This window comes from Neocloeon triangulifer, unplaced genomic scaffold, assembly GCF_031216515.1.
Source record: "Neocloeon triangulifer isolate White Clay Creek 2 clone unplaced genomic scaffold, ASM3121651v1 ptg000008l, whole genome shotgun sequence".
Taxonomy (NCBI): Eukaryota; Metazoa; Arthropoda; class Insecta; order Ephemeroptera; family Baetidae; genus Neocloeon; species Neocloeon triangulifer.
The window spans coordinates 5319697-5342185 of NW_026775550.1; the positions used below are offsets into that span (position 1 = coordinate 5319697).

Sequence of the window (22489 nt, forward strand, 5' to 3'; positions counted from 1 at the left end):
TTCAGGAAATCCCCACCAGCGTTCATCAATAAAGATTATACGTGCCGGCTAAAGTAAAGTTACTTGTATTATTGCAGCGGTGACTTAATTGAACTAATCTGGTTATTTTGGTGTAACAATGTGGACAATACACAACAATAATAATTCGACTTTGGAAAAATTTAATTTTTTAATTTTTTTGCCCAGTGAAATTTCCCCGTCGCTTTTGTGCCAATTTATATGTTTATATTTCATTATCGAGGTATGCTAATTTTTTATGCCTATTTTCTACACTCAAAACTAATTTTTTGCTCATGAGCTCCTGCTCAAAAGTCACGTTGTTCAAACTCATTACACAATTCACCCGAGATATACTTGTTGCGTTCTCCTCTCCAGATGCATAAAGTTTCATTAATGCATACGCGGAAATGCAGCGCGCAAATGTCTCTAAGCGCCGAGAGAGCAATTGGTCAACTTCATATGAGATCGCGCGAGACTGGTTTCTGGAAAATATGGGGTCACGATTAATTCGTGCAATACCTTTTTGCTGCTCCACTTTGGAATTTTTCTTTTACACCAATAATAATTGCACACGCGGAAACATTTTTTCATGGTTTGCGTTTCTATTTTATTCTTCTCTAATATAGTCTTGGCGACTCCTGTTAACAAGAGATCTTATGCTTGGGTCGGTTATTCCTAAACAAGCTTGAGAGAAAAAAGCACTCGTTCTGTTAAGAGCGTCAAAACTGCGTTAGAGAAAGGCGCGCGCATGGAGAGCAATTAGACGCCGCTTCTATTTATTTAAGCGGGTCAAAAACTCTCTGCCGAAAAGTTGCGGTCTTTATTATCTCTTGGAGATTAGTTCCTAAGGTTGGACGAATGCCGGAAATGAGACTAAGTTTCTTTGTTCTCCACTGAAGATTTATTCAAAAACAACACTACATTTTCAAAATGCAGTTATATAGTTCATTTTCACAGTTAATTTTTTTTTATTTATATTATTAAACTTGAAGACGATTAATACAGATGACTTGTAAAATTAGTCATGAAACAAATATCTAACGATATAAAAATTGAGAGAGAACTGCAAAAATCTTTTAACAATATTGACCCTAATTATAAATTCGATGTTTTTGTGCTCCATTTATATAAATTAACAATTCCATCAAAAGGAAATGTAAAAAAAATGACTGATACATTAAAAATTTGGCATCGGGCAAAATCAAAAGTACCCAACATTGTGAAAAATAATAGAAAATAAGATACAATCACATGGCAAAAATACTAGGTTACAAAGCAATCTTGAAAAATCAGCTCTTGATAAGGGCAAGACTATTTGGTTTGCAAAACTTACAGCTGCACGACAATCTCAATATTTTTGGCATCCGAATAAATAAAGCAACGAAGAAAATACTGATTCAGTTTTAAAACCCCCTTGAAAGAGCATAAATTGATTTCAAAAGTGCTAAAAATCTGACTAAAACTGTTTACTTGTTTTGTACACGCATTAATTCTTGTGCCAGCAAAATGGTGGCAATTTTTTCCCTCAAAATAATTAAAAAGACAAGCACAATTCACAGTTCACAACATCACATGCAAGATGTGAATGCTGATGGCTCAAATTTAAAACATGTTTTTAAGGCTCCACTGGTAAATCACAAGTCACAGATGAAATGGTTCCGGCACTGGCACCACCACGGCTTAGTTCTAAATGTCTCCTCCATACTCCTGCTGCGGGGAAGCATTTGTCAGTGGTCCACCATCGGCGGGGGAGACGGCGGCCGAGTTGGGCGCCTTGACGGAGGCTGCGAGGGGTAGGCAGGAGCGCTCGGGTTCCTATGACTGTATCTGTAAATTGGGGGGAAAAAATTATGTCATTTTAAGAAATTAAATTTAAAAATACATTACTCTAATAATAATAAAGATTAACCCAAAACTAAAATATGAAAGAAAAAATCAAGTGGCAAAGTCCGACAAGACTTGTCATGGCCTGTCAAGAATAACCTCTAAAAGAAATTATTTTGCACCTGCTCAGTTTCCTAGCTTGCTGGTAATAATCCTGCTCCATTTGAGGCTCCCAGCCTCTGGGCAAGGAGCCGTAAGCGCTCAATCTGGCAGCTGCGGCAGAGTTTTGTTGCCTTCTTTGTTGTTCCTGCTGCTCCCACTGCCGTTGTTGCTTTTGCTGTTTCCTAATTCCCTTCTCCAGTATAGCAGTGACCTCAGGCGAAGGCTTTGCTGGTTGCTTCTTGGGCATGACATAGTCATTGAAACGGGTGTAGAAGCTCTTCCGCCTGATCCGGTCGCTGACTGTTTCGTCTTCTGCTGGCTCCTGCGAGTCTGAACAAACTGACCAAGAGTCAAAAGAGTCGTCCTGGCCACCATCTCGACTCAGATTGTGACGGATGAAGTCGTCAGACAAGTCGTCCTCTACCAACTTCTCCTTGCTGTTGGTGGTCCTGTATGGCAAGAAGGCGCTCGGAGTGCGAGACGATGGAGGCTCTGGCCTTCGGTATCTAAAAATTATTTGTAAAATTCATTATTTTTCTATAAATAAAAAAAACGCAAAATTTCAAATCATTTTGATTGATTTATCACAATGTAAGCACATTCAAGTACCTCGAAAAGTCTTGCTGGTAGTCAGTAGGCACAGAGTCACTGCTGGAGTTTTCGTAAACAGACTTTGACCGTCTGAACCGCGTTATTCCACTTTTCTCAGCTGGTTTTTCCATCATCCTGAACATGCCAAGCACAGAGTTGACTTTTCCTGGATTACGAGGCTGCTCGTTTAGCTCGTCTGAAGAAACAGCTCGCTTGATCAGCAAAGACTCGGTCATGTCCTGACTGTCTGAGCGCTGCTGGAGGGAGTTTATGGCTCTGTTGATTCGACCTCGCGCATCATCGTCAGCCTGCTGCATGAATTTTTTTTTATTAATAAATATTAGAGGCTAAGATAGAAACAGCAAATCCTATGTTTAAGTTTAGCAAGTTAATTTTTCTTTTTAATATTAATTGGTCCTGTTTTTTGTGACTTATAAATGTGCTAGGCATCAGAATCTTTGAAACCAAAACTGGTATTTGTGGGTAAGACACAATTCAGTTTTTCGTTTCATTATATTAGACGGAATAATATCTTAATCTTAAGTAAAAATTTCATTATAAAGAGTTTTTAAATCAAACAACACCAAATTAAAAATAAATACTTTTCAATTTGTTGACTGACCATTTGTCTTCTCTCTGTTGAAGTTCGCCTCTGCTCCCTCCTCAGTCTAGCTTCTTCCTCCTTCTGTTTGGCATAAGCACTATCCTCCTTTGGTGTATCAAAGAAGTCAGGCCGCAAGAATCGAGATGTTCGCCGGCCGCGCCTCTTCTCCTCGCTGGTGAGCGGCGGAGGCGGCGGCGGGGGAGGCGACATCTCGCGCATCTCGTGCTGGTTGATGTACCTGGAGAGGAGCGACCTGTCTGGAGTGGTCCGCTGGTTTTTCTTCCAGCTGTTCTCGCGGTTGAGGGACAACGAGCGCAGCCTGCTGAGGCCTTGGCCCTCCGAGTAAATTCCCCCACTCCTGCGGGCCTGCCGCTGCTGCTCTTGGCGGTAATACTCGGCCGGGTCTGGTCGGTACGGTGTCGGTTTGTAAAGGTCAGTGGGCTGGTGTGAGTTGGAGCGGCGGAAATGCTCCTGCCGTCGGTAGTCGCCGATGGTCGACCCCTCAATGTCTCCTGTCAGAGTAAAGTTTTTGTTAGTGCCCTAAGATTACAGACATTTCAATTGGGACCAGGGTGGAGCCAGCTCTGTGAGAAGGTGAGGTGATTAAGGCGTGATTGGAATTTGGCAATAAACAGTTGTGATAAGCGTGATGAGATTGGGGAAAATTTCTCAAAACATTAAGTTTTTCATTTAAAAAATTACTTTGTGCGATTTCTTTACTTTCTGTGTCAAGAAATAAAAATGTTCATATTGACAAAATTAATCAGAATTGGGAAACTATAGAGAGAATTGGGTTTTGCAGAAGGGCGAGAGCTGACTCTTTGCTTATTGGTTTGTTTGGGCGGAAGCATCTTTCCAAATACTCTTCCTGAAAAACCAAACTGCCTGAACAGATAAAAAACTAAAAGCATGGCAAGGTGGATAGGAAAAGGGCAGTATTAAACATACGGAAAACTTCATGCTGGCGTTCCAAACCCCATACGCACCTGGAATCATTTTCTGCAAATCCTGCAGGAGTGAGTGTGATTTTTGATTGATCAGTCTTGCGTGTTATGGTTAAGGCCAGCGTTCCGGTGAAGCAACTACAAATTGTACAACAAAAAAGGTAAAAACAAACGAAAAAAATCAAACAAGCCGTTAGATTTATCAGAAAAAAACAAAACTCAGTTTCATTTCAAGTACATTTTGCAATTTATGCTGCATATCTCTGTGGAAATTTAATGAGGCGTTAGCTCGAAAACTTGTAAACATTGAAAATAACATTATACTAAAAATTTATTCGGGATGTGACCGAGAAACATTATTGTATTATAACTGTGTTATGGAGGGACTATTACTTCATTACTTGGCAGGGCAATGCTTTCTAATAATTACTTTTGCGCTCTGAAAGGTGTGTCAATATTAATAGTATGCATTTTGGTGAAATCGAAAATATTTGCGGTTTAAAAGAAGAAGAAAATAATTCAGTGATGTTAGAAAGCATTGACAGGCCGATTAGTGAGACAAAGAGACATTCAACGGACGGTACCCCTGTAAAGAGCACTTCTGCTTAGTGCCAGGTGGGAGGGGGTCGAAGGACTGCGTCAGTAAGTTGGCAGGTCTCGGCGCAAGCCGAGACCCGAGACGCGAGATGCCGTCAAGTTGCGGGGCAAAGTGGAGAAACTGGACGAGGGCAACTGCGTCGCCAAGCGGACACCGACAACTGAAATCAGACACATCACAGACAACACATCGGGGTGCACGGACCGACATAAATCAATCCTCAAAAAAATTTATATAAATATTCATATCGAATTCCCACAGAGAAATTGCAACATACTTAGTACTGATTTAAATTTCAGCGTGAACTTGTTCTGAGTACTTATACCTAAAAGATGGGGACTTTCACTTTCCTCATGCAACAAGCCAAAAATACAAAGTCTCATTTTCACGGCGGAAATTCAAAAATTTTCTGATATGACAAGATATTATAATGAAAAATAGGGGAAGGTACTAAATATGCAAGGTGAGAGTGTTGTTGGATCCAAGAGGAAATCGCTACCTCTTGGGTGATGCTCCGAATAGACGCTGTCGCCCTCTGAGGCGTCTCGACTGAGGCTGCGCCTCCAGTGTCCGTGCTCCTCGCCTCGGCTGTTGTTCCGACTCAGTCTCGAGTGTTCACTCAGCCTCCTGCAATTTGAAAAAAGGAGTTAACCTTCCAAACCTCAAAATTAGGAGGTAAATCTCAATAATTTAATACTTGAATTTGAATATAAATAATGCATCTACAGTATTTTCTACATTTTCTTAAAAACGTTTTTACTACAGGAATGTATATTTTTATGAGAAAAATATATATAGAAAGTTGTGAATAATACATGCTATTTGAAACTATATAATTCTAAGTTTGAACCACATCTACTCCGTTTTGCTGCATCTGTGTTGACTGTGTTTCAAATTGAAAATGAGATGACAATTTACAGTGTCAGATGTAAAATTTTAACTACAAAAAGGAACTCAAGAGGATGACTCATGCTGCGAAATTGACAATCAGTGTTACTTACACATGGCTAGTTATAATCCTTTCATGATGAGCAACTGTGTAACTGCCATAAAAATTGCAAAAAATCACACTTTTAGAAACCACAAAATTCAGAATATTTTTAACTTTATGCTAAATGTTTTGTCAAATAAACAACAGTAATTTTTAGAAAAATTTTATGTCTATCATACATAAAATTCAATTGCAGTGAGTCATGCAAAATTTAGAGCAAAAATTTGAATTTTGAAACACAAAAAAAAAAAACAATTTTCTTCATTATCTTTTCAAAGTTTATTAAGTCGAACTCACCTAGAAAGGGGTTCTCCGATTCTGCTGGGGAAGTTACTGGAGAACAAGCTTGGTGGTTGAGAGAGGTTCTGCATGTGTCCGAGAAGCCTGCTGCTCGGGAACCCAGGGCGCATCTCGTTGTCAACGTTGAGTCTCTGAGTGAGGCTTCGAACCTGGCCAACACGCATCTGAAGTCAATAGCATGCATTGCTTGTGGCACAGAGAGGTAGCCATTGCAAAGGACTAGAGCCTGTGACCGCTTCAAGCATAAGTCTCAATTTACGCAAGAGCTTTCTTTAATAGAAAGGCACTCTGTCAGCAGGTCAGGCTTGCTAATTTTGGATGCAGAAAGATGCATTGTTTAAGAAAAAGATATAATAAGTACCCTGTTCAGGAGAGTGGAGAACAAAGTTTCAGCGGTGAGAGTCTCAAAGTTGTCCTCTTCATCGTCTTCATCGCCAGAACTGAGACTATCATTGTGTTCCAGAGAAGATTTGCTAGGACGAGAACTCCTGAAATTTTTTTAAATAAAAATGACATAGAAAGAATAAGATTTTTACCTCAATCTGTGCATGTGCAATCCTCGTCCAAAGGTCCCACCCATGGGTCCCAACTCGTCTTCAGTTTGATCACTGTTCATTCTACTGAAGGACGGAGGTCCCCCGTTTGAATTGATGGTAGATTCAGTCTCAGCGCCCTCACTCTCACTGAGTTGACTATTAAAAATTTCATGCTTAGTTAGTTTTAAATCAAATCTATCCTTTGAATAATACCTCATGAACCTTCCGAATGGTCTGGCAAATCTCATTGATCTGCCTCTGGCACCCGGAGTTGAAGGAACAGAGTCTGAAGAAGGCTCCAAGCTGCTGGCTCTGGGAGTGACATAGCCACCACCCTCCACAGCAATTGGGATGATGAACTCCCGAGGACTCTTCCTGATTGGCTCTCCTCTTACAGCTATATAAAAATTAATTAAAAACTGCATTTCACGCAAATAAAACGTCACACTTTCAGCCTCTGATTCGGTGGTGCTTTGTCTAGAAAGAGGCTCCTTTTTGTGTGGCGGAACGCTCTGCTTTTGAACAGCCTGAGGTATTTGCTGCGGTTGAACTGGAGGCCGAACTTCCTTCAGCATCTCCCTCTTTGGTTGTTCCTCTCCTCCTTCCACTCTGATGGGAATAATCCTTTCTTTTCGGAGCTCAGGTTCTGCCGACATGGATCTGAAGGCGTTGGAAGTAGGAGCTGTGTTTGAGTGTCTGTATGGTCTGGGCACTCGGGGAGAAGCAGCACCTGCTGGAGTTGTGCCCACAGACGCACCACTGGATGCTGCGGACACAGGGAATGCCACCTCTGAACGTTGGGTTTGAACTGGCTGTGGGGTGCCAACCATGTGCTCCACTTCAGTCCTGACAAAACAAAATTAATTTATTATTTACAAAAATTAAGGTCGTATTATATTCCATAATGCATTAAAACTACAATAATAATAATTTAGATCCAAAATAACCCATTTTTGTAATCATTAATTTTTGGGAATTATTTACCTGTATTCAGCAGGTTTCTGGGGCATAGATGGTGTTGCAGGTGAAGCTGCAGTTGGCTTGGGTGCCTGGGGAGGATTATTGAGCCTAATTTCAGCCTTTGATGTTCTCCTAGGAAGAGTGGCAGACTTTGGACTAGATTCAAGAGTGATTTTCATCGTTGTTGACTTTTTCTTTTGAGCTTCAACTGATTTAGACTCTGGGTCTGGTGTATTAGCCTTTGCCATAACCGTATTAGGAGGCGATGCTTGCCTGACAGGCTGCTTTTGGGATGGAGGAGGTGGCACAATTTCTTTTGGTGGAGACAGCTTGGGTTTGATTTCTGGCGCAACAACTGCAGGTTTTAAAGCAGCTTTTACTTCCTGCTTTTTAGGCTCTGGCTGTTGGGGAACAACTGGAGGAGGAACTTGTGGTTGTGCTACAGAAACTGGTGCAGCTGTTGCAGGTAACATTTGCGCAGCCTGAGCAACAGTTTTAGCGGCTAAAGGTGCTGTTGTGGAAGTCGTAGTCAATGGGGAAGCCGTAACTTCTTTAGGAGACTTCTTTTCAACCTGAGGAGATTCTGACTTTGCAGGTTTCTTCAAAACCTCTTTCTTTGGCTCCTCACTGGCCACTCCTATGCTTGCTGATTTTGTTGGCGGCTTCTTTTCAAATGCAGATTTAAAGTCACTAACTTTAACCCCTGGAATGAACATTTTCTTTCCTGTAACAAAATAACATTGAACATTGATGATTGCAAATCTAAGGCGGAATTAATTGAATAATTCGTTTGAATGTTTGCTTTATAATAATTCATAATAATTAAAAAAAAAATGTGAAATAATTTTACCTTTTTCAGGCGATGTTCTGTTAACATTGTTGGATGACAAACTATTGAACATCTCCGCTTTCTCAAAGATGCTTGAACGCCGCCTAACATCATTCTTAGGAATTTCTCTCCTCTCCAATGATTTCTCTGGGCTGACAGATTTACTAGAAAGATCTTCTGTCTTTGTTCTGTATCTCAAGCTCTGCGGCCTACGTTTATTAACAGCCTCCTTTGTAGGCGACTCCTCTTTCTTCGACTCAACTGTTTTTGCACTTTCTGCTTTCTCCGATTCATGTTGTTGGGTTGCAGTTACTGCACGGGGTGTATTTTCTGATTTTTGAGGCTCAGGCTGAGATGCCAATATCTCCAAATCAGGCGTGGGGATGAGGGGTTCTTCCTGGTTTTTAGCAGGTGAAATTTCAGCTTTAGGTTTTTCAGGATCGGGAGCTTGCACAGTGGCATTCAAATCCTCAATAGGAACCGGCAGCAATTCTTTTTCAACAGGTTTGTCAGCTGCGGGTTTCGGATCTGATACCTCTCCATTGATCTCGGTTGACTTCTTTTTCTTCTTCAAGCTCTTGGTATTCTCTGCATCAGGCAACAAAGTCGACGCTGGAGATACCGGAGTTTCAGCTGGCGTGGCTGGAGGAGCTTCAAAAGCTGGCAGTTTTCCAGATTCTTTTTTGGCTTTCACAGACTTTCTTTTTTCTTTGGGCTCTGTAACAGTTGAGGATGATGTTGTGGTTTCGTCTACTTCCATGAGCTCCTCCTTCTTTCTGGATTCCTCTCTCTTGGCCTCAGTGGCAGGTTTTGTTTCTTTCCTTTTGGCACCCGTTTCTCCACTAGGACATTCCTGGAGCTTCCTCTTAGGTGCAATGGCAGTTTCTTCAATTGGCAAAATTGGAAGGGGAGGTGGTGGGATTGTTAATCTTGGCGGTGACGTTTTTCTTTGAGGATAATCTAAGTCCATTAGACTGCCCACCGAGTGAGATCTTGTTGGGTAGCTTGTGGGTGGTAATGGCATGACTGACAGAGCCTGTTGAAAATAATTTCAATGTATTAATGAAATAAAAATAACAAAAAAAACTTTACTACCTCGTCAGCCTTTTCAGGAACAACGATCTTATCACTACTCGGTGCCGGTGCTAAAGAAAGGAGGAGATCGAGTCTAACTGGAGTTTGATTGGCCAGATTTTCTGCTATTTCCAAACAATTTTCGTTGTAGCCTTCATTGACCCACCAATGGTTGCAAATCTTTTCTACATCTGCCCTTTTCCGAGGCGTCACAGTCAACATGTCCCGAATCAGAGGAGAGGCAGCTGTAGATTGAGGGAATTGTTAGATTTTCGTCCATTTTATTTTAGGCTGACTTACGAGACGGCTTTTTGGGTTCAAAATAATCTCCTTGTGAAATCTGCTTTACTAACTTCTTAAAATTTGAGCCATCAAAAGGCATCGCGCCATAAACCAAGGTATACAAAAGAACTCCAAGGGACCTGGGTTGAAAAAATAAATTAATCAATCCGTCATACTTTTATCTTATAATGACGCTCACCAGCAGTCAACCTCTGGGCCGTGGTATGGTGTTCCTTTGACTATTTCAGGGGATGCATAGAGTGGACTGCCACAAAACGTGCTCAAAAGCCTTTTGTTGTCAAAAACATTTGACAAACCAAAATCAGCAATTTTTGCATTTCCAAGCTCATCTAGCAGAATATTTTCCAACTTCAAATCACGGTGGCAAATTTTATGCTGTTTTTAATATAAATTAGATGAGTGTTGATTTCATGTTTCATAATTAAAAGCAGTTGTACCTTGTGACAGTAATAGGTTGCAGTTGCTATTTGCCTAAAAATTCGCCTCGCCTCCACTTCATTCAGTACCTTTCTCTCACTCAAGTAATCGTAAAGTTCGCCACCAGCAGCATATTCCATCACAAGAACCATCTTCTCTCTATTCTCAAATACCTCATAGATGTGAATGATGTTTGGATGTCTCACCTAGAAAGAGATATTTAGCGCACTGCGCGGTCTGTCAACGTTTTTATTACTCACAGAGGACATAATTTGAATTTCTCTCCTAATCCTCACTAGATCAGCTTCAGTTTCAATCTTTGCTTTCTTGATTGTCTTGATTGCAACCTAAAGATTTAGAAAAGGATTATTTTTCAGTTCAATGCTTTTAAAAAGCTATACTTCCTGTCCGGTTTCTTTGTTGATTCCGAGTTGCACTTTGCCATAAGTGCCCTGGCCCAATTTGCGGATGATGTCGAATCTGAAAGCAACACAACAAGACGCTTGGTAAATCAAACTCATACAAAAAAACTTTAAATCTAAGTCCGTAAGTAAGATTACATGCAAGTGGATGCCTCAATGGAGTTGGGGCTCTTACAAGCCTTTGATCTGCTCCCAGGCGCCGCATATTGTTGCGATTGGTTTAACTTGTTCTGATTTCTCACAACCAAGTGTGACCGTAACTTGGTAAACTTTGGCACAAATGAAGCAATAAAATAATTATATTTTACTGCTGCTAAATGGTACAAAAACAATGGAGTAAATTGAAATGATTAAAAAGTGAAATGCATTTCTCGATCTGTCCCATATATGTATGTGGAGGACATTTGAGTTGAAAGGAGTCATTTGCATGATTTGTCTGCAAGCAATAATTTCAATTTGCAAGAAGCTCATTCAGACTATCTGCAGCAATTGGCTTTACTAATTATAATTCAAGTCTGCACGGCGTGACGTGACGTCGGCCCTCTTGCGGCTGCTGAGACGACGCCGGGTGCAAATTATTTTAAGCCGGGCTCTGTCTCGCGCGTTCTCTCCTCGGCATATTTGCATATGCGTGCACCGCGCACAAAAGATGAACAATTATACGACGGCCGTGCTCTGGCTCGCTTGCGCGGCCAGTGATTTTTAACTCGGATGCTGAAAACAAAAACAAACAGCCTCTTTCATCGCCCTATTTTTGGTGTTGATTCATAAAAAAAAAATGGTCTGATGGTCCGCACACGCAAACATATAAAAGTGCCGCGCAGAGCGGGAAAGGCCAAAAATCAGAGGCGACGCACATTTTCCAACGAAAAACATTTTTAAGAAAGAACAATAATCATTTTTTTACGATTTCCTTTCATATATGATTGGGACCTAAATAGAATTTAAATCAGATCAATAACGTATTGACACGTGAGTGACGCAAATAAAAATAGCCTTTTGGCATAAGACCCAAACTGGGCCATCAGCGGGTTTTTTAAATCATGTCATAGGCGATATGGTAATCAGTGATTCAGAGTGCAAACCAATCGCCTGAAAAGTAGTAATTCAATATTTTTTCCTGTTGGGGATGCGCCGGTAATTTTTAATTCTTCTTGTAGGAGGAAGGAAATTTGCAAGAATAAATCACATCATCTAATGGTTACATTTATATTTAAAATCTACTCCTACTTACTATATTTTAATACTTTTATTTAAACCATATTACTATGTATTCCTATTTTTAAATTCTTACACTTATTAAATTTTCCTGCTTCTTTGGCTGCACTGGCTGCAGTTAACTAATATTTATTTTCTCTGCTTTATATCTTGTTTCATGAGCACGACAACGGCTTCAAAAGAAAAGCAACAAAACCACCAAAGGCCGAGCAAAGCAGAGGTCAGGCAGAATCTCCTCAAACGATCATCGCGTCCGAAATGCCACCGGATCTAACTTTGGCCCGGACACAAAACAAAAAGGGAAGGGAACCTTTTAAAAATTTCACCAGACTCCTCTCTTGATGTATTGTTGTCCCAAACTTGACCCAAATTTTTTCAATCGTCGTCTGCGATCAGCTGCTGGCTCCGACTTGGTGCCATCAACTCCCTTTATCCCGGAAAAATTGGACTGCCCGTGTGGGAAAAGCATAAAATTAACGCTGACATGGAGAGTGCTCGCAATTTCAATACACGCCGCGGTTGCTGCATTGCGCAAAATATCAACAGACAATTGCCGCGAATGCTCTCTGCCGCTCGCATTCCAAAGGATGAAATCGATGTTCCACTCACACACATACAAAGTCTGTGCACAGAATCAATGTCGCGCAAAGTTTCACACAGCTGTGACACAAGATAAATTAATTCCCGGCCACTCTGGTCTTACATTGTTTAGTTCTGGTCAGGGGTCGGATTTAGGTGACATCAAGACGATAAAAAATTGCCAAAAACGAAAAGAATAAGTAAATTGGATTTTTCACGGGGAGTTGGTATTTGCAATCAAGCCACTAGGACAAGGTTGGAAGTTGTTTTTTCGCGAGGACTCTTTTGTTCTGTTGACGTTAAGTCTTCACCCACTGGCCAGAATAGCTGCGCCAATATTTGGCTGACGTGCGTCTAGCTAAATTGTTTCAAAAGTGGTGCAGCGATGGCGGAATGAATTATCGTTTAAAATTTCTTTGAAATTCGTCACCAACGCAATTTTGCAACAAAAAGCAGTCTGGGATGAAAAGTTATGTTTTGCAGGATTGATTAAATAAAGTCTAAGCAGGAGTATTAGTGGCTCTTGTAATTTGTGTGACTATTTTTAAGAATATGACGTCAGTGGATATAGTCTGAGAATTTAATAATATTATTTGCATCCAAAAAGAGTCTCGGCGGTCAGGGACATGAAAGTGCCAAATATTTGCTAGCAATAAACATTTGAAATTGAAAAGTGCTGAATTTGATTCAAAATGTTAGAAGTAAAATTTAACCAATATAATAATATGGTACTTGTTAGCTGGTTTGAAAAGATTAGAGTTGACCGCAGACAAGACGCAATTCGTCGCATGAATAAGTTTCTGACTGGTTATTATCTGATGTATCTGGTGACAAGGAAAAGTCTGTCAAAGTGACCTGGTCGATCATTGGCTCAAAGCAGATCCATTTCTTGTTCACCACAGAATTCATTGACACGAGCGAAGCCGCTGAATCGGAAGGAATTTGTAAAACATTCTGTTCACCTGCTAGAAAACCAGACAAGGTGACTTAAAATCAACACAATGCCATTTGGCAACGGACCAAATGTCGGGCCCAACCCGGGGCTCTCGGACGATCACTCAGCCATTGCTATAGTTTGACACTCGCGCCACTAATTTCACCTCCGCTGCAACATTGCAGCTCTTTGCTCCAAACCCATTTATTCTCACTATTAAAAGTCTGATCCTAACAATTTGTTGGTGGACAAATAGCGTTCCGAGAACAGACAATATTTGCAGGTATGACGATTTCCGGTGCTGGGTATTTCAATTTGCAGAGCAACAATAATATTGCCGCAATTATTAATAATTTTTTTTTATTTATTTATTTTATTTTTTTTTTTTTAGGGTCAGGCCAAGACAAAGTCTTGTCGGCCTGTGCCCTTTTTTGGTGGTACAGAAGGCACCACCCAATTAATTTTTTTTATTTTTGTTTTTGGGTTCAACTTGATTTAAAAAATCATCATTTTTTGCTGGCAATATTAAAATATCTTTTTTAAATTCATCCATGATCTTAATTGCTTGCTAAAATTGTCATCATACACTGCATACTTATTTTAAAACTTTAACTTCCTTCTGCTTCCTTCATGAAAATAAATATATAGAGGGATATTCACATGCTAAGTTAGCACCAGCAAATCCCATAAGAAAGTTAGCATGTGAATATCCCCCAATATTGCCTCGCAATGACTCTTTTTCCTCCAGAAATGATTTTCATTGATGATGGAAACAACAATTGTAATGATATTATCTCAAACGATAAAATAAAATTCAATGAGCGTTTGAGTTTTTAGGACAGTTAATATGTATGCAAAAAATTGAAATTTTAGTATTAACCTTTGTCTGAGTTTCCGACGGTGGTTGTGCAGTTTCACGCCGGCAGTGCTCTCCATGCCGCCCATGATGTTGTTAATGTTGCTAGATATTGCAGGTTTGGTTGAGGGGCCGTTTTTTGCCGCAGCCGCCGCCCCCTCTTCGGGGGCGGCATTGCTCGCCTCCTCCCCAACCACCATCACTTCGTCCTCAGGTCCTCCCCCTGGAACAAGACAAAAATTTTAAATTAAATTTATGCAATTTGCATGCATAAACCATTTGGTTCCAAAAGATCCAATAAAGCTTGATTTTCGTGGAAATGAAGAGTCGGGCTTTTAACGAGGAAAAGCCCGACTCTTCATTTCCATGATCATCTCCTCGAGTGTCAACTTTTTCAAACAAACTTGATTTTCGTGTTTAAACAAGATTAACTTTTAAAATACCACCTTTTTCAATCTAGCTTGAATTGCACTTATCGACAATTATTTGGTTATCAAAATGACACTTATATTGTCTGAATCATGCCGCAGAGAATCTATTTCCTGTATTCAGCTGAATGTATGGAAAGCGGCAGTCACCACAGACTACATTACATACAGTTATGAAGTGTTCATACATACGCAGTTTGGTTTTCCCAAGTTTAGCTGTTTATTTACAGACGTGGGTTAAAATTAGCGTGGTGCGAGTGCTACCACGTTGCGTTCTACAAGATTAAATTTTTTTCTTCAGATGTGCGATTAATAAAATAAAAACAACGCCAAACTCGAATTGCATTATTTTAAGTATCGTTCTGCAAAATCATGAAAAACACTAAATTGATAATCTAATTGTTTTTTAATTTCTATTTTTAGTAATAATTCTATTTTTGAGGTAAACGACTAATTTATAATTATTGCATTATTGGAATTACCACACACTCGGCCTATACTTAATAAAAATGAAAGAATTTGTTAAAAATTGAGGGCTATCGTTTTCAATTCATAAAATTATCTATTAATTTTTTTGCCTTGTAATGCATCAAGTGATAGCTCCAAAGAGGGCTGGCGGGGTAAATATTATTCGCGCAGATAGACGGACCAGCTGACGGGTGGCTATTTTCAGCTTGGCACCGAGGAAAACATGCTCAGCCTCAGACATTTCAACGCTTTAAAGCCTCTTCCAGAAAATTTCTGCTTTTTAGCTCAAGTTGAAAGTAAGGAATCCATAAAATTGACGACGACTTATGTGGTTTGCCGAAATCAACGACCAGACAAGCTGACAAGGTCTTGGCAATATTGACAATAACGGTTGAAATCGAGCTTCGTCAGCAAATTCAACGTTTCACGGTCAAACAAGATATTAAATAACGATTTTTTAACAATAAAAGTAAAGAAATGAATATTTTCAAGTTAAAAGGAAAAGTATCGTTTGCAGTTTTCCGCAAAATTAAAACCCTATTGATGCCTAACTGATTAATACATTTTAATCATCCAGAATAACTCTCAGGAATAATTATATTCAAAATTGAAGAATTTGGAAAAAAAATATGTAAGAAGGTTTCATCTGCTTGAAGAAATTGAACAAAATGTTAATCTTACAGCATAAGTCGGTCTCGTCTGGCGCTGCGTGGAGACAAGGTCGGCAGATTCCCTTAGAAGGGCAGAAAGCGAGGCAAGGGCACTGACATCCCACGCTTCTCTCTTTCCCACTCGCAAAATGTGAGCAACACCAACCCAACCGAGCGGGTCAATAGTGTTCAGACAGGCGAGCTGCATTGCCCCGAAAACCACCCATACCTCGCCGCTTTAGTGTAATTTTGTGCACAAATCCGGTGCTGATCAAAAGCAACGAATTTTGCGGCAGTGGCACGTGTGCTCGAGTTGGCCCATTCATTAGCAAACCGGGCGTGTTCATTGTGCCAAACCGTGGCAAGTTTGCTTATTCAACGGAGCGGCGGCGCGTACAGAGCAAGTCTGCTCTTCATGTGCGCGCTGCTAAATTATGCGGCTGCCTCTCGCCGGGGTGTTTGCACTCGGAAAATGTTTTTGCGTTTTATTTTCATGATCACGGTGCCTTACGAGTCAATAATTTTCCACTGCAAAAAATTTCAGCAATCCGAAAATTTTATTTTGCGGTGTTTTGAGGGAATACGCATCGTGTAGACTATTAATTAAGATTCTATTTAAAATTCGTATTGCCCGTTAGAGTCATATTATTAATTATTTTAAGGCACAAATTTAAATTTTTGTTATTTTTGTGCTTCAAGATTTTTCCTCTTGAAGCAACAACGCTAGTGAATGTTATTTTCCAGCGAGAATGCGTCACAATTGTCCACCAAAGAAGGGCGGCTCGTTTGCTCTGCATGGACTCAGTCGGCTCAAGTGACTCACCTATTGAGTGACGTAATCACTGAGAGAACACAATTGGTTTCTCTCCTCTGCTATGGTGCTTATTACTCCCGAGTGCGATTGAATAAATAAACATGCAAACGCATAGAAAATAGCGGCTGTTTTATAATTATTATTATTTTTTCTTTATAAATAAATGGATAAAATCTTGTTTCTTTGAGGAATTGAATGTTTTAATGAATATCAAGCAATATTCTGTTATTTTTGATTGAATGTTAATTTGTTACGAGAACCTTCACCATCGGAATAAAAATTTGATTAGACAATTGAAAAGCACAATGAGTCTATGGTAGGAATGATACCTGAATTCAAGTTTTAAAAACATAATAATTTTCAGACACGTTTTGAAAATAAAACTTTTACGATAAATTTTACGGCTCATCTTTCCCGGAATATTTTTTCTTAAAGTTGAGATCGGTGGTAATTTATAAACAATGGCAGGTATTAATTTAAGAATGAATAGTGAAATCGATGAATTCAAAATTTTTGGTTTATATTAGCCAGTGAAATGAAATTCGTCTCTTGCTGGCTGATGAGTGCGTGCTTTTTCCACTTTTTTTAAACAGCCCTTGTTATTATTCCGACGACTCGTGTCGCGCACTTGGAATTTTCACTTCTTCTCCTGTATAACTCGCACTTGCTAACGATGCTGACAATTAAAACCAAGGAAGAAGCATCACGTACGCGCGCGAGATCGATGAACTCCGCGTGCGGATTATACTTAAATAATGCATTCACTATCCTGCGTGTCTGTATCAGCAGGTATTTAAGTTAATTAATTAAACCTTTTTTAATCTGGAAATTTGACATATTATTTATTCTCCTCAGCGGAAGAAACAATGAAAAAGAATTAAATTAAATAATAAAATTTGTTTTAAAACCAACTTAATTTCATTTTTATGGATGTTTTCTTTACTTTCCTTGAGCTTCAGCAACACAATTCATTCTATAGTTAAGGTGGTCGCAATGAGTCATTACATCGTGGTGACGCCTCATAAGTAAAAAATATCAATTATTAATAAAAATAATGATGATTTGCAATTTGTTGAAATTAACATTGAGCTTAATGGAAAGCCTATGGAAGGAATTATCAAATCATATTTTTTAATGTTGGTGGCTATTACGAATAAATTATTCCACAAGGGTTAGAATTGCAAAATCTTCTATGCCTGATAAAAAGGTTATGAACAGAATCAACAACTGCACTCTGTGGTGTTTGTTAATTGAAAAAAGTAGCACGCGAGAGGAATGAGAGGATGTCGCCAGACTAGAGCAGAGGCGCCCGTCGAACGTCTTGAATAATTTAAGGTCGCGTCACGACAGGGTCAGTAAGCACAAGCCGGTCGCTGAGAGGCAAAACCAAGAAGAGCATTGTTTGGTAAAATTATTCAAATGCACGACTCTGCTTTGGACACGAATTTTGAGCGAGAGACAAAAACAAGCGTGACGTCACGAAGCGCGGTTGCTTCTTCTTTGGCTGGCGTTCAAAGCAGCTCCACTTCAATTGTCCGCCGCTGCGGAAATTTGCATTCGCGCAATTGGGCAATTATCAAAGTGTCGAGTAACCCGGTCGATTTGCTCAAGGGGTTTTCTCGGGTTGTTTGCTAACCAAGACAAGTTAAATCGCACGCTTGGCTCTATATTTATGCACAACAAACTCTCAAAACACGCGCACATTTCATTATTTCAACCTCTCTTGAGCGATTATTGATTGGAGTTTTTGCCGAGAAAACTGGGCCAGCCGATTATTGCGCTGCAATTCTCTGCACTTTACATTCTTGGCGCCGCGGGAGCAGACGTTGTTCTGAATTGACGAAAGGTGTGTGAGAAAGACGCAAAATCGCTGGGGTCAAAATAAGCATCTATTTAGCTAACTTTTGAATTTTAATTCAATTTTCATGCTGTGCATCGTTTTGAATAACTTTTATTAAAATATTAAATCTTGAAATATTATTATTAAAATATTATTATTTTATTTTTTAAATTCAATCCTTCATTTTTTCATTAACTTTTACAAAGAATATTTGCATAATATCCCCGGGTATTTTTCCATTCATTGGTGTGGTGTGTTGCAAAAAATGCTCACATAAAAATTAAAAATGCTAAAAATCACAGATAATATATGTTTGTTTCTTCGCGTGGCCTAAGTAAAAATTAAACTAAATTTTGACGCAGAGTTGAAATTGAAATCAATGCCAGAAAGGTTCTCTGCATGCAAAAATTATTCACAAAGGATATTATTCAGGTGGAAAGTGGGGATTTTCCGTGCGATACGAAGACCCCTTTCAATCCCAGACTCATTTTCCCTGCGACACTGTCGTGGAAGAGCGACTGAGCCCTTTTGCACGGATCATATCGCTTTCATGCTGTTCTCGCTCACATACATGCTGAAGCACCTTATCTCGTAATCCCAGCCAAAACACGCCTCGCTGTTGCAAAATTTCTTCTTATCTGGATTTACGGATTATGTGTGCCAGGGTGGATATCTTGACTGAGTGAGCAAATTTACTTGCAGAGATTCAGTAAAATGGTTGTCTTATGGCTTTAATTTCTTTTTTTAAATAAAATTAGAAAAATCAAGAAAGAAAATTAGTTCCAAAATAATTTATTTGTAAGCCCGCTTTGAAGCAACTTATTTAGAGAGATGACGATTATGTAGCTTAATTTCTCCTGAATTATTCAAATTTAAATAATTTCATCAATTTATTACTCTTAAAGTGCGCATTGACCTCGGCCTCGCAAACCAAAGGAACTCCTTGTGTGAGCCGAATAATTTTCAAACATTGTGCAAATTAGACCAATTGAATATTTTTTCGTATTGTAGAGATTAGTATGCCGGGTATTTATTGCCTCTTGATTAATTAATATACTAGTTTCAGTGAGCTGTTAACTGTAGCACCAACCAATAAAATTTATTGACTTGATTCGGGGGGAAATAAATTAATTGAAGATATTGAAGGAAAAATTGAGTAAAATGAGAATTATTTGACAAGCCAACTTGAAAAGAACTCGCAATATTGAAATTTAACAAGTTGATTTAAAAATTAAATAAATTATCAATTGATGTATTTTCCAGAATTTTTGTGTGTTGATGCATGATTCCGCTTTCCTGTACAATGTACTTTTTGGGAATGGAGACTAAATAAATAAATAATAGGGTTAATGCAAACTTCCAAGCTGTTCTTATAAATTACCACCTGACCTCTACATTGACTGAGAACTTCTTTATTTTTATTTTAATTTAATTCAAATCAATGCAACATGAATTAAAAATAAATGAAAAACTTGACTTGCCGATTTGTCGGCGGTCGGTTTTTGGACTCGCAGCGCGCAAAGTGTATTGGGCGCTAAATGTAACGCGGATGGAATTCAAGCCAGTGCGCGATCTCACAGGCTAGGGAGGGCTATTTCGGGTGCGACTCTCTCTCTCTCTCTGCCAGCGAATAGTGGTCCACTAGAGTTCTTCTCTCGAATCAAGGACCACCGTCAGTCGGTCGGGTGCGTGTGCCACACAACATGGGACACTTCTTGGCTTTCGCCGACCAGACACTCACTCAACACCCCCCCCCCCCCCCGACCGTTTCCAGTCCCACTTGCTTGAGGAGCAAGAAGGAAAAGCCATGAATGGAAAATACGCCTGGGCTCACACTTATGAGAAATTCCGCGGAGAAGGCCAAGGTGTATCAAAATCGATAAAATAAAAAATAAAAAGCGATTTTTTTTCTAGTAAAGAGAAGGAAAACGAAAATGGGGGGTGCTGGAATTCCATTTTTTTTAATTTGCTTAATTTTTATTAGCTCAAAATTATTATAAAACAAGATTTTAGATGACAAATTATGGAAATGAAGAGATCGGCCTTTACCTCATTGTAAAAATTGTTTTTATTCAAAAACAAAGCCGTTTGTTTTTTAATAAAAACAATTTTTTGCAACGAGGAAAAGCCCGATCTCTTCATTTCCATGATCATCTCTTCGAGTGTCAACTTCTTCAGACAGGCATAATTAGACCACCTTTTACATTTAATAAGTATTTTAGCTCAGTGAAGGAGTTTGAAAAATTGAGACACTTTTCTAAGTTACATGAAAATTTAATAAGGCATTTTGTGTCAATTTATGAATTGTTTTCGCCACAATTGATCTTTTAACATAAGGCAAGTGGCAAAAATTTTATCTTAAGTGGACCTGCCGTGAACAATTGGCCATTGATAAGCGGCAATTCATTAACAATCACTTCAATGCAATGACCAATTAAAATTCCTGAGATAAGCAAATTAACTTGAATTCCGTGTAACAATAATTTTAAATTACTAATTATAAACTGTGGAAGAAAATCAGAAAAATAAATTTGCAAATATGTTATTTTGAGATATTTACAAAAAAAAAATTTATCGCAAAATACTCGCTTGAATTATAAGATCAACCAAGATTAGAAGAGAGAATTGTGTTGACACTTCACAGGCGAAGTGTCAATATTGAAAACAAATTAACTTTCTCATAAGAGCCTGATCCAAGCAATTAATAATTATTAATAATAATAATAATTATTATTAATATTTGATGTCAAAATGTTGAGCAGCTTCTTCGTATTTCTGATATTTAAAAAAAAATTAAAATAAATAAATTTTATTAAAATTTAAAAAAAAAATCAAGAATTATAGTCCTCTTCTAAAGTTTCTTTTTTTATAACGAAAAAAATGGCACTATTGAATCTATCGTCAATAATGCAATAAAGAAAGAATTAACCAAGTAAAAATCAGAAAATTAATAAGGTCACAACTTAAGGCAAAGTAAAAAATTACCTGTATTAACTTCGATTATGAGCATTGGGCTCATCATAATATTATGCATTTTACGTTAAATATAAAAAATTTACCTCAGGCGTGAGCTTCGCAGGTCGTTAGGAGCGAGAGGCTAAGTCCACCTAGGTTAGACTCGAGACTGCAGGCGCATATTTTTGAACTTTGCAAGCGACACGAAGTCGTAATGTGTCGGTTGCTGAATCGCCGATTCCAGTGGGGTTCGAACAAGAGTGTGAAATTAATCAAGAGACGTGATCACTTGGAGAATTCCGGCTCGACTGTGTATTCAAAAATAGCCTGCGAGTTTGAGGGGCGATGGTGCTGCCTTGCTCATCCCTCTCTTGCAGATCGCCCCGCCCTTGATTGGAAAAACCTAATCGCACCATATGATAATATGGACCCGAAAATTTCCCCGGCTACCGAATTCAGCAAGGCCGACGCGTGTTAATGTCGATTTTCGGCGAATTTGTCGTGATATAAACAATACACTCACCGTTCCAGTACGCCATGTCTGCGCTCACTACTACTAATTGTGCCATCTATGAGTGATGCTTGGAACTACCGGTTGAGACGGAATGCAAGGGAGGGAAAAGCCTCTTGCGAGAAGAAGTCCTGTATGCTTGTATACAAAACACAGCATTCGAGTAATAAGAATTTTATTATATTACTTTTTATGTATAACTTATAAATATACAGGTTATATAATACACTTAGCCTCTTCAGATAAACTCATTTCATATTTGCTGCTATTTGCATCAGATATTAATATGTTATTTATTATTATTTATTCTTCTCGGTCTGTACAAAAATTTTTAAATTGGAGAAAAAAAGAGAAGAAAGGGTTTAAAACTAGCAGATGTCTGCTAAAACGCCCGACATCAAAAGAGACACGGCCGCCGCGGTAAACCCACACTATCGAAAAAAAAGAACGATATCACAAACACTTTAAAATCTTCAATCTTCAATTACTGCCACAAATACTCTTTGCAAAGGGAGGGAAAATTGCTTGAGGGACTAACTTAATAAAGTTAGTTTTGTAAAAATAATTGCAGCTATGCATAAAAAAAATAATGTTTTTTCGAGAAGTTAAATAACTTTGAAGGACTATTTGAATTGAAGCAGAATTGAAGTAAGAAACATTTTTTTTAATTACATTGAGTAG

General features: G+C 38.9%; 1 protein-coding gene across 6 annotated transcripts; it reads right to left on the reverse strand.

Moving 5' to 3' along the window:
- Positions 1–888: 888 nt before the first annotated feature.
- LOC132194870 (serine/arginine repetitive matrix protein 2) lies at positions 889–21848 on the reverse strand. Of its 6 annotated transcripts, none has more exons than XM_059616442.1 (21): positions 21821–21848; positions 14167–14365; positions 10535–10613; positions 10394–10480; positions 10154–10339; positions 9895–10091; positions 9714–9835; positions 9435–9658; positions 8361–9375; positions 7535–8234; positions 6999–7396; positions 6764–6947; positions 6551–6706; positions 6376–6502; positions 6012–6163; positions 5725–5766; positions 5223–5350; positions 3200–3693; positions 2596–2888; positions 2007–2492; positions 889–1827 (listed from the first exon to the last, which is right to left on the reverse strand). In XM_059616442.1, exons 1-21 carry the CDS (start codon positions 21834–21836, stop codon positions 1728–1730), a joined length of 5385 nt encoding a protein of 1794 aa, XP_059472425.1. In that variant the 5' UTR covers positions 21837–21848; the 3' UTR covers positions 889–1727. The 6 variants fall into 6 exon arrangements, with proteins under 6 accessions (XP_059472425.1, XP_059472424.1, XP_059472423.1 ...); XM_059616441.1 differs by having other exon boundaries at positions 2596–2885; positions 6012–6178; XM_059616440.1 differs by having other exon boundaries at positions 6012–6178.
- Positions 21849–22489: the final 641 nt, after the last annotated feature.

Coding starts and splice junctions, on each gene's coding strand:
- LOC132194870 (XM_059616440.1), bottom strand. Junction 10,481..10,534: donor ACAAAGAAACCGGACAGGAA/GTATAGCTTTTT, acceptor CTAAATCTTTAG/GTTGCAATCAAGACAATCAA. Junction 5,767..6,011: donor ATCGGAGAACCCCTTTCTAG/GTGAGTTCGACT, acceptor TTTTTATGGCAG/TTACACAGTTGCTCATCATG.